This window comes from Macaca fascicularis, chromosome 13, assembly GCF_037993035.2.
Source record: "Macaca fascicularis isolate 582-1 chromosome 13, T2T-MFA8v1.1".
Taxonomy (NCBI): Eukaryota; Metazoa; Chordata; class Mammalia; order Primates; family Cercopithecidae; genus Macaca; species Macaca fascicularis.
The window spans coordinates 53,368,737-53,381,687 of record NC_088387.1 but is presented as its reverse complement, the minus strand read 5'-3'; the positions used below and the strand labels follow the sequence as shown (position 1 = coordinate 53,381,687).

At 35.5% G+C, this 12,951-nt stretch overlaps 1 protein-coding gene across 3 annotated transcripts in view; it reads left to right on the top strand.

Moving 5' to 3' along the window:
• APLF (aprataxin and PNKP like factor) overlaps positions 1-8,975 on the top strand; it is a 96,236-nt gene extending 87,261 nt beyond the window's left edge. For all 3 annotated transcript variants that reach the window (XM_074011631.1, XM_005575702.5, XM_005575701.4), the window contains one exon: positions 8,457-8,975. In XM_074011631.1, the coding sequence (XP_073867732.1) occupies positions 8,457-8,659 (203 nt within the window). In that variant the 3' untranslated portion in view covers positions 8,660-8,975. The remainder of the gene's footprint in view (positions 1-8,456) is intronic.
• The last annotated feature ends 3,976 nt before the right edge of the window (positions 8,976-12,951 follow it).

Here is a 12,951-nt window from a genome sequence, read left to right as displayed (position 1 = left end):
GCAACCATCAAATGTCCATCTCTCCTACTTACCTCAATCTGTTTTACCTTCTGTTTCTTATGCTTCTAAACTGTAACATTTTTCTTCTTTAATAAAATCTGGCTTTTTCATATCATTCATATAATACAGAGGCTGATTCACACATAATATTTCTGCTCACAGAGTGAGAAAATAAAATGCATACTATCAAGGCTGTGCTCACTTGATTTATATGTGCATACAAACAGCTGACTTGTAATCAAGCAAGTGATGAAAGTAAATGATTTCACTATACGGGAATTCCATTTGATATTTCTTATTGAAACACACTTTAGTGCTTTAGTACTCCAGACATAAAAATATTCCCTTTATCTGAGCTAACATAGTATGGAGGTTACATGTTATATATTATACTTTCTTTACTGTGCTCGTATCTCATGATGTGGCAGTTATGGTAGTTTAAGTGTCTTCCTTTCTAGCAATAATGTAATTGTATTTGATTAAAAGTATATATTGTTCACAAATTGTAGCATTGTCCCATGCAAGAGCATTTGACACCTTTATATAACTTCATAGAAATAGGAAATATTTACCTAAAAACTATGAATACACATCATGTAACGTAGTTAAAAATATCTGAATTTTTGTTGAAAATTTCTTGAAATTATTGAAGTATTTTTTGAATGAAGGACATATTTTAAGACAATTAACTTTTTAAAGAAAAACTTTATTTTATTGAAAAGATCATTTTTAATAGAAGTATATATATTTTAAAGGAATAAGTTTAAGGCTATAGGTTTAGTCTTATATTTTTAATGTGCTTTCAGAAGTTGCTATGTGGCAATATAGTCAGAACATCTCTTACCCTACAAAATCTAAAAATTGGGGATTTTGAGTATTTCAAATAGTAAATGTTGAGGTATCATTGTATTTTTCTGATTTAGAGATACCTAATAAAGAATTCTAACATACTTGTTTTTCTTGTATCCCAAATCATTAAGATTTAACAGTACCCTCAAATCTTAATCTCAGCTATGTATTGATTCATTTACTCACACATCCACATATTCATTTGTTGAATGTCTTCCATGTGAGAAAAGCTACAGAGAGATGAGAACCAGCTCATAATTGTGGTTATGGGAACCAGCTCTGGCTCTCCTCACTTGCAGTGAGATGCTCTGAAGTCTCCGGGGAAAGAGAGGGAGTACTTTCTGCTGGGGATTATCAGGTAGACTTGATATGAGAATTTTAAGTAAAAGTTGGGCTTTAAGAGGGTAGGATTTCAATCACTTTTGTTTCTTTGCTGTGTAGGAGGTTGGTATAGGACATCACAGGCAAAGTGAATAATAGATCAATCAAGGACATCAAGGTAGAAGTGTTGTAGTTGGAGTTAGCAAGTGGATCATTTTAACTGATGTGGGAAGTCTCTATAGCTGCTTTGGATGTTGCTAAAAGGGTGTATTGAAGCTAGATTATGGGAACTCTCTACGGCCAGACCAAAGACATGGGCACTTTGGCACATAATGATGAGCCAGTATTTTACCAAAATCAAGCTGGTGATAAACAGTTTGAATTAGAGAGGGGGAAGCCTGGAGATTAGTTAGGTAGAATAAAGGGCTAGAACTAGGGCAGCTGTCATGAACATGGAAAGGTTGGACTGGATATAAGAGGGATTTTTGAAGGATGAATGAAGAGGATTTACCAACTAATCAGTTGACTATGATATGGGGATGAGGTAAATGAAGTCAGGATGACTCAGGATTATAGTACACATTATCAGGAGACTGGACAAGGCACACAATAGAGAATAGGGTGAACTAGGGAGTTTTATTGTTTTTGCTTTCATTTAAACATGTTGAATTTGAGGTGGGTGTATCATAAGAACATATATAACAAGATAATGCAATTATTAATATAGTGGCAACATTAAAATAACTACATTAAACTGTTAGTGTTTAATTTCTGATTTGTAATACCTCTAAAACACTTTTATCTATAGAGTGCTTCTATACATGTAACAGTTTATATAGTGCATTCTGTTTCTTGTAGGTTTGACTCCTGTCATTTGTTATGTTTCTTGTATATATAATTGGTTTAAAATTGTATTTAACTTTCCACACTTTTTCAGAGTGCTACAATGTTTGCACAAGTTATTGAATGCTAAAGTAACCAGTGCCAGGAAGATTTTGTTTTATTCTTTTTTAGCTGCCTCACCTGTTGACAACATTTAAAGGAAATTATCATCAATATTTTATCTAATTATTGGGGTCCTCCTTTCTTGCCTCTATTATTATGTGATATGTATTATTCTAGGTGATTGATACCATTCATGACTGAAAATTTAGAATGGTCCACTGATAGCTACTTTAATGTTTCTCTATTTCTACAATTGTATACATGTACGTGCTTATATATACTTTTTTATTCAGAAGATAAAACTAAAAGATCTAGAAAGAAAGCTATTAAGGAGGCTTAGTGGGATTTACATGAAATTCTATAAACTGCTACTTAATGTGTAGAAAGCTAATGTATGGAATATGAGAAAGCCTGATGCAATGGAATTATAAAAAGAAATGAACTTTATATATAATAAAGTAGATCAGAAATATATAAAAGCTAAAATATAAATACCAACTAGTTGCTTAGTGCATTTTTAAAAAATAGTCTTTAATAATAAAATGAAGCATTATTAGAAATGTTTGTTCTTGTAAATATAGTAAATTTTCAGCTTTAGGAATATTGAGCCGAAATATTTATTTACTTAATAAAAATTAATATCCTAATTAGTCCTAAGATTTAATAGAAAATTAAAGAAAATAAAACATGAAGAATTATCAGTATTAAACTATTAATCTGCTGTGGAGCGCCTGTCATCTTAGATCTAACACCAAAAAACTATTGGTAAAAATCTGCAGTTTGGCTGGGTGTGGTGGCTCATGCCTGTAATCCCAGCACTTTGTGAGGCCAAGGCAGGAGGATCACTTGAACCCAGGAGTTCACTACCAGCCTGGGCAACAGAGTGAGACCACATCTCTACAAAAAATAAAAAAAATTAACCAGTTGTGGTTATGGGCACACCTGTGGTCCCAGCTACTTGGGAGACTGAGGTGGGAGTATCGCTTGAGCCCAGGATGTCAAAAATGCAATGACCCATGATTGTGGCACTGCACTGTGTCCTGGGCAACACAGTAACACCCTGTCTCAACAAAACAAAACAAAACACTGCAATTTGAAAAGATTTTTCTCCATGCAGAATCAACATTTCTTCCGGCATGTATGTCACACAGTATGCTCTTCAATAGTTTGAAGACTTAGTTCTTGAGATAAGAATTAATGGTGAAATTTTAAATTGTAAAAGAAATATTAGACAAAAATTTGGAATTGTCATTCTCATATTATAAATTCCTCTGCATATAAAAAATCAGAAATTACCATATTCTAATCCCTTATAGTAAATAATGAGTTGTTTTAAATATGTTAAAGATTTTATTATTTTTTCTAAAAGTTATTTTTCATAATGGTAGTTCAGTGTTACCCATCAGTGTTTACAAACCAGTGACAGCGTATTTCACCAGTTCTGGCTTTAAGTAGTCAAGCTGTCAATCCCTGTCCACATTTCATTTTACTTCACTGATTTGTAGAGAAAATGAAGGTTCCTGTTGGGGCCTTAAAATTAGAACTCTGGAGTTAGAAATATCTTTGTGATCATTTAATCAAATGATTTGTAGTTTAAAAAGTAATTTCCGGCCAGGCGCAGTGGCTCACACCTGTAATCCTAGCACTTTGGGGGGCTGAGGCAGGTAGATCACCTGAGGTCAGGAGTTCAAGACCAGCCTGATCAAAATGGTGAAACCCCGTCTCTACTAAAAATACAAAACTTAGCTGGGCATGGTGGTGGGGGCCTGTAATCCCAGCTACTCAGGAGGCTGAGGCAGGAGAATTGCTTGAACCTGGGAGACAGAGGTTGCAGTGAGCTGAGATTGTGCCATTGCACTCCAGCCTGGGCAACAAAGAGAGACCTTGTCTCCAGAAAAAAAAAAAAAAAAGTAATTTCCATTAGGTTATGTCACTTGTTCATTGTCATGAGCTTGTTTATAACACAGATAGTTGGACTTCAAACCCCTGGTCTAGTCCTCTTTCTCTTAAACTATGCTATTTTAAAGAGTCTTTTTGTTGGGTAAGATGTGAATGCACATGATCACATAACATGTGCTAATGATCTCTCAATAAACACTTTCCTTTCAGATTCAGAAATCACTTAACATCTTTAAAAGAAAAACAGATAAAAAGCCGGAACAACTTCCGGTTCTTATGGACAATCAAATGAGATCAGAGGTAACTAGCAGGAAGAAATTTGTAAGCATTCTAGGCAAAAATAGAGAAAAGACTTATTTCTTTCAAGTTTACCTTGACTTAGAAGTGTTAACCCAAATTTAAAAAAAAAAAAAAAAAAGAAACTTTCTAAGATAAATTTACTTGGAATATTGTAATGAGAATACGTGTGTCATTGTAAAAATCAGTATTCAGAGTATTTTCCAGGTAAGTAAATTTTTTTTTTTGGCTCAGTTACACTGAAAGGCAGAATTGGATATTTCTCAAAAAACACCTTCAGATTCTACTAGCAATTTTTAAAAAAGGAAAGTCACCTAGATAGCATTTGTTTTATATAATATTTAAAGTTATTAATTGAATTTTCCACAATATAATCTATTAAATAATTGGTCCCACAAGGATAATCACATATCAGCATTTACAACCCTGTTATGAAGGATCTGTGTGACACCACTAACAAAGGACACAGAGCTGAATTCTAGAACTGACTTTGTGCTCATGTCATGACTTGGCTCTTCAGATGTCTTCACTTAAAGTATAAAGTACCTGTTCATATGAGTTAAGGTGGATTAAATTTGACTATTAGCTACGTTGAATTCTGTTACAGATGGTTTTGTTAGATTCTGGACTTCTTGTTAGAAGAACATGAATGTAAACATAAAATGTAAGTGATGATAGATATGACCTTTTTTTTGAGTAAACCAACAAAATTATTCCGATTAATGTGGCCTTACTGCCTCAACAAATGAGGCTTCTTAATAAGTTGCTAAATATTTCCAGGGTTCACTGAGGCTTCATTTAGCAGAATTAAGGTCTTTTACATAATTCATTATATTGACTGGCAGGCTGGTGATCAAAAGTGTAGGCTAAAATAAGAAGGGTTTCTGTAAAACTAAAGATATTCAGTAGTTGATTTGCAAATGGTTCACTTATTCATATTGATATATTCAACAAATATATTTATTAAGTGCTCCCACATGTTAAGCACTGTTGTCTGAGCTAAGGACACAATAGAAACAAAGCCCTGCTCTTGCAGAATTGTACACAGATGGACAGTGCACACATAAGCAATTATTTGATGTCATGTGTTGATAATTAGAAGAAAAATAAACTGTGTAGGAGGACAGAATAGCAAGGATCTGTACATGGTATGGGGAGTGCCATGTCAGATAGGATGGTAAAAGAAGCACTCTGATAATTTGACATTAGAGCCAAAGCTTGGAGGAGGGAGCAAGCCAGGTGATTATCTAAGGAAGAATATGCCAGGCATTGGGAATCATGAGTTTAAAATCCCTGGTGATGACCATGTTTGTACTGTAGGAATAGCAAAGAGCAAATACAATTGGAACAGTGCAAGTAAACAGAATGGCATAGGATGAGATCAGAAAACTACTAGTGGGCTAGTTGAGTACAGTCTTCAAAGCTGAGACCTGTAAATAAAGACTTTAGATTTTATTTAGAGTGAGACAGCTATTGGAAGGTTTTCTGACTTTTTTTGTGAAGAATAGACTAGAATGGAAGCAAGGGAGACAGTTAGGAGGATATTGTATCCAGGAATAAAGTGGTAGTACTGGGGCCAGGGCATTAGAGTGGATGTGATGAGAAGTGGTGGATTTACTTTGCAGGTAAAGCTAACAGGATCTCTTGAGGTATTAGATGTTGGGTTCTCGGTAAGGGATATTCAAGGATGACTACAAGATTTCTTGCTAAAACAACTAGATGGTTGGATGATTAGAGAAGTCATATATTCAAGACTGATAAATAGAATGACCAGATCTGGCTGAAGCAACTAAAGAGTTATGTTCTGGAAATGTTATATTCCAGGTGCCTGTAAGTCATCCAAGTACAGATAATGCTTAGGTATCCAGATAAATGAGTCTGGAATTCAGGGCAGTAGGTCAGGGCTTAAGATGTGAATTTGGGAATTTAGGACATAAGACTGGATGAAATCATCTAAGGAGTGAGTTAGAGAAGAAGTTCCAGCTCTAAAAAGTTAGAGATTAGGATGATGAGGAAAATCCAGCAAAGAAAACTGAGGAGGAGCAGCCAATGAAGTGAGCAGAGAACCTGGAGTTGTTTCAGCTTTGTATCTGTTTTTCTTGTAAAGCTGCTAAGTGATTTCTGAATCTGAAAGGAAACTGTTTATTGAGATATCATTAGGACATGTTATGTGATAATGTGCATTCACATCTTAGAAAAGAAAGTTATGTGTATAAGGTACTTCCAAGAGGAAAATTGACAAAAATAGAGATATTGATGTTCTTTCCTTCTCATTCCCTTTCCCAACTGTAAATTGCCTTCCAATTTTTAAAAAATGCATGTTATTATTTTTAAAAATATGGGTAACTGAGATTAGACATAAAACATGCCCTCAAGATGTTTACAGGAGCTGTGTATACAGATAAATGTAATGCAAGATTTTCCTTAAGGAACTGGTGAGCTTCCTACTATAATGAGAATTGTGCAAGTTATTATATTGCCTTTTTAGCCGTGGCTACCAAGAATCTTGGGGATAAATTTGATGCTCTATTTTTAACAATTGTGTTAAAAATTGAGATTATCATATGTGTATTCTGCTTTTTATGTTTTTGATTTCTACCTTTATTAGCATTTTATTATTGTAAACTGTCTCAAATCCTTTCTGGAATGAGTACTGATACTAAGAAAAATATAAATGTGGCCAGGCGTGGTGGCCCAAGCCTGTAATCCCAGCACTTTGGGAGGCCGAGATGGGCGGATCACGAGGTCAGGAGATTGAGACCATCCTGGCTAACACAGTGAAACCCCGTCTCTACTAAAAATATAAAAACTAGCCGGGCGAGGTGGCGGGCGCCTGTAGTCCCAGCTACTCGGGAGGCTGAGGCAGGAGAATGGCGTAAACCCGGGAGGCAGAGCTTGCAGTGAGCTGAGATCCGGCCACTGCACTCCAGCCTGGGCTACAGAGCGAGACTCCGTCTCAAAAAAAAAAAAGAAAAAGAAAAAAGAAAAATATAAATGTATTGGGCTATAAAGGTTAAAAGGACAGATATGTTACTTCCTTTGTCATTTTTCTCATTTTTCCCAATTCATTGACTTTATTTTTAAAATTATAACTATATGTTGCATGTGAACATTTTAGAAAGATATTAACCAAAGTATATACTAAAGTACATACATTAATGTTTTTAACCTATACATTTGCTGTTCATCAGGGACTGTCCTCTGCCATTCAGATTTCTAGATACAGTCTTCTTAATTGTTTCTTGAATGTTCCACACTGTCCTAGAGTCTTTCACTGCTTTATTTTAAAGCAACTCTGTAGCTCACTGTGGAAGGAGTAGGATGAGGGAAGAAATGAATTTGGAGACAGAATAATTCTAGTATTATAATATTACTTAGAAATCTGTAAATTATAATGTCTGTTATGATGGCAATCCTAGTCTTATTGAAACATGAACTGTAAGAATATCTTAGACCTATAAAACTAAACTTTCCAAAGTATCTAAGCTAACGCCCTGATGTGTCAATAAGCTTTTGCTAGGTTTGCTGTAATAACAAACATTTCTAAATTTCAGTGCCTTATAACAATAAATACACTTATTTCAGTGTATTTCTCCTTATTGCAGCTGTGAATTGGCTGTGGCCGTGTGCCATGTGTATTCTCATCCTGGAATCCAGACTGAGGGATCAGCCTCTATCTGGGACATGCTTCTTGTGGCAGAGGGGAAATGGCAATAGCAGAACCAGAGAAAGAGTCTTAAAGCATCCTTTTGGAAGTGACACACACTATTTCCACTCACATTTCTTTGGGCAATCACTGAGAAGTGAGGAAGTATAATCATATCACAGGAAGGGGCAGTGAATAACTGGGACAAAAATACATTCTACCACATGGGAAGATGGGATGTTGTGAATATGATTATGAGATTAAGGAACCATTATTACCAATCTCATGGGCCATTTTAGTTTCAGGAACCTCATGGTAGGAAAAGTTAGAATAATAAATAACAAAGCATCATTTTAGTGCCCTTTCCAGAAATCTGTAGTGGTAAGCTATGCATTAATAAAATTAATTCTCTGGATGCAGAAAGACATTTTATAGGTAGATGTCTGTCATCCCAGGTTGAGTGGCGATTGATGTGTTGTACCAATCTTCTGTTTTTCAGTGAGAAATGTTTTAGATGAAGATAATGATAATGTTGGGCAACCCAGTGAGTATGACCTGAACGACAGCTTTCTAGATGATGAGGAAGAAGACTATGAGCCAACAGATGAAGATTCTGACTGGGAACCAGGAAAGGAAGATGAAGAGAAGGAAGACGTGGAAGAGCTTTTGAAAGAAGCAAAACAGTTTATGAAAAGAAAATAGTAACTAACTTCTGTAGTCATGTGTGCCTTACATTTACTTTTTCTTTGTGGGAAAACATTTATGAACTAAGGAGGTACTTAAGTGACAGTTATTTCCTTCTTTTGATAGTTAATGACTTCTACTACTGACTCTTTACAAGTGAGACATTGAAACGTCAGCCTTCAGTATAATAGATGGAATTTTTTGTTGCCTTGCCTTTTCTTTCCTACATAAAGCCTCTGGAAATAGGAAGACGGAGAAGGTAGAGTAAAAATGGATATTTTTGATGTACTTTGTATATTGGTAATAAAAAGTAAAAGCCATAGGTTGCGCAAAACTTTGGTCTTTGTAAGTTTTTTTCCAAAGATTATCTTTATGGAGTACTCTGCAAGTATAACCAGGCAAATTACATGAAAACATGCCTCTTTTCATTGTTACTGAAGTAATTCTGTAAGCAGAACAGGATTTTTTTTTTTTTTTTTTTTTTTGAGACGGAGTCTCGCTCTGTCGCCCAGGCTGGAGTGCAGTGGTGCTATCTCGGCTCACTGCAAGCTCCGCCTCCCGGGTTCACGCCATTCTCCTGCCTCAGCCTCCCGAGTAGCTGGGACTACAGGCGCCCGCCACCTCGCCCGGCTAATTTTTTTGTATTTTTAGTAGAGACGGGGTTTCATTGTGTTAGCCAGGATGGTCTCGATCTCCTGACCTCGTGATCCGCCCGTCTCGGCCTCCCAAAGAGAACAGGATTTTTAAAATGCAGCCATTACTTAATGGCTTTTTTTTTCTAGTACCTTAGATGTGAGCTTTGCAATTTCCCTTACTACTTTTGTCCTTCGAAACTTGGGAAGATTGGTTCCAAATGGATACTGAAAATAGGTTCAACTAGGCTGCAGAAGAGAAATGTTCACCATGCAGGGAATGTTATTTTGTGTTCCACATCTGCAATTTACTGTATGTTTGAATTTAAAAGTCAAAAAACTCAAAGAATTTGACCTTTTTTTTCAAACTAAAGTCCTACCTGATTATTTTAACTCTCAATGTGCTGTCTTTATATTAAGAATAGAGAAATGACATAGCTTTCTCAAATGGCGTGAATTTTGCCTTAGTTTTTTTGACCTCTGATGAAAGTAGCAAGTTGTTTACCAGTTGAAAGTTCAAGATTCTGGCCTCCCATATCAAGAAGAAACCACTTATTCTTCAGTTTCATGACGTATCTTTCTGTATTTCTGTTCTAAAACTACTTTAAGCCCTATAATGCTCTTCATTTTAAGTGACTTTGAATTGTTAAAATGTAGTTTAGAATCTTTAATAACAGTTGGGTTGCGTACACAGAGCAGGAGATATTTATTGAAATCATAAATCACTAAGCCAAAAGAGTCTTTGTTAAATACGAATATTTTCTACTCTAAAGGAATTAAAAATTTATATTTTAAAAGAGCAAAACATATTTATAATATTATTTCTCAGTGCTTTTAAATATATCTCCCAGTAATTGTATAATACTTAATATTTACTTAAACTGGAACAAGAATAAGATAAACATTTCTCTAGACTATTACCTATTATTCTGATTTTATCTCTTATTGTTATTTGGGAACTATTTTTCCCCTTATAATGTCCCTTAAACCTTGGTAGTATAACAAGTCTATGAATGTAATATTTAACTTATTTTCATCTCTGTCACTAACTTAATCCTTGAAGAGTTACTTAATCTACTCCTAGGTATATACCCACAGGAATTGAAAACATTTCCATATAAAAACTGCACACAATGTCGATAGGAACATTATTCTGAAAAACCTATTAAAATATTCATTCCTTTTCAACTACATATCTGTGTAAGGCCTGGTTTTCTCCATGTACTTCAAGCAAAACAACATATGAGAGCAGACATAGGAATCTACATGTCTTCTAGAGAAGACAGACGTTAAAGAGATTTGCAAAAATTTAACACAATGCCATTCATCTCACTAAATTCTTTAAAATACATAATTTTTTAATAAAATATATGTTTGTGTTAGTGTGTAATGGGTTTACTCTTCTTTTTAAGTGAATTACTAAATATTTTTAAAATTTCTCAATTATAATCTCCAGTATGGTAACTATCTACAAGTACGACCCTCATAAACAAAAGCTTTTTGGGTTTCTCAGTAATTTTTAAGAGTGAAAAGAGTCCTGAGGCTGAAAATTTTGAGAACCACTCCAGTAGGTCACTGTAGCATTCAGTTGGACTAGTTATGCTAGGATAACCCCAAAATCTCAGTGCCTTAACACAAGGAACGTTTTCTTATACCAAGATTTTCTGTGTTGGGTGACCCTCTAGGGCACTGTCTTCCATGTAGCAACTCAGGATTCCAGCATTTTAGAGTCTCTGCCTTCTTATAGTTGTGTCATCTGGATCATGAGAGCTTCTTAATCATGACTGCAAGGGGAATACAGAAAGTAGAGGGTTATAGTGTAATTAAAGGCTTCAGGCTGAAGGGACATCACTTCTGTTTGCGGCCCATTGGCCAGAAGTAGTTACATGGCTTTATCCACTAGAAGGGGCATGGGAAGTACAGTCTTATGGGTGTCCAGCAAAGATGAGAAACAGAGTGAACACTAGTAATGTCTACCACCGTCGCCAAAGGAGTAAGTGGTAAAAGAGAGTTGAGGACAAGATCTTGAGTGTGTCATAATTTAAGGAATAGGAAGATAAATAAAAAGATTCTTCAGAGGAATTAGAAGAAGAGGAATGTTAGGAACTTTCTGTGTCACAGGAGCTGAAAGTAGAATGAATATTAAGAAGGAAGAAGTAGTCAATATTGTCAGTTGCTATAGAATGGTTACACGCCTAAGAACTGAGATTAGATTTAGCTTCCTACTTCACCGAGATAATTGAAGCTCTTCGATGAGAACTTTTACAAACTCTCACCTGCATCTACCCACCTACCAGCTATTCTCAAATTCTTTATCTTCTCCCCTGGTATTATAGATAAATTGTTTATTATTTTATTTAAAACCATTTCCGTAGATCCAGGCATCTCTTACGTGCTTAAGGACTTTATACTGGTAATTCCTCCCCCTCTCCCATCTCATCAGTTTTTTCCTATGTACTGATTCATTCCCATCACCATGTAAACTTAATGGTATTTCTTACATCTTAAAAAAAAAACAAAAAACTTCCTTAATTCACTCCCCCAACAGCTTTACTACCCTATTTATCTTCTCCCCTTAACAGCAAAATTCCTCAAAAGTGTTGTCTATACTCGCTGTCACCAGTGCCTATCCTTTAAGTCCTTTAAATTGTAACAGAAAAACATCAAAAGAACTAACATAACTAATTCCATTTTCATTTAAGGGGCCTTTACCAATTGCTACACATAGGCTGGGATTTCAGAGCACTGACATTAAATGTAAAAACCGGAATGATGTAGTTTTTGAAACTAATTCTGGGATTATATATGTAAACAACTATATTTTATTAAAGATTTATAGGTGTATGGTGACCTGACCAAGCACAAAGAAGTTCCCAACCCCCTTGGACCCTTACTGGTGCCCAGATATTTGTACTCATTGGTCACCTTTTGGTCCCAACCCTCTCCTCTTCCTTTTGCCCTTAACATAAAAACAGCCTGAAATTTGTTCTGATTTAAGATGGTATTTTAGGACGTTAGTCTGCCATATTCTCAGTTTACTGCCTTTCCAAAATTAAGTTGCTTTCCTTGCTCCAACTCCTTGTCTCCCTACTTACTGGCTGTTGTGCGGTGCGCAGGATGAGTTTGAACTTGGTTACAAAATCAAGCCTTTCCTACCACCTTTCCATTGAAACTGCTTTTGTCAGGTGCATCAGTGATTTCCACTCTCCTGAATCCTATGGTCATTTCTTAGCCCTCATCCTTCTCAACCTTTCCTCAACATTTGAAACAAGCAAGATGTCAGGGTGTTCAGGAAGAAATGGTGGAGAAGAAATAAATATATTGATTGCAATCACTCCAGGGAAGTTTAGAGATGATAAAATCAGTAGAGGTTTGTTTTGTGTGGCATTGTTTTTACGGTGGGAGCACAGAGCATGTTTTACAGGCAGAAAGAAGGAATCTGCAGAGAGAGATTACAATGTTGTGAAAGTTAAGGAATGGGTACTTGTACTTCTGTTAGCATTTTTGTATTAGTTAAATTTATTAATACAGTGATCCTTAAACTAGCTGTGCATCAGAATCCCCTGTGAAGTTCTTTTTTAAAAAAAAAATAGGTACTGGGTTTCCTGAGAGACCGACTGAGTCAATCTCTCAGATGGGGCACTAGTATTAGTACTAAAATATGCACACATACACACA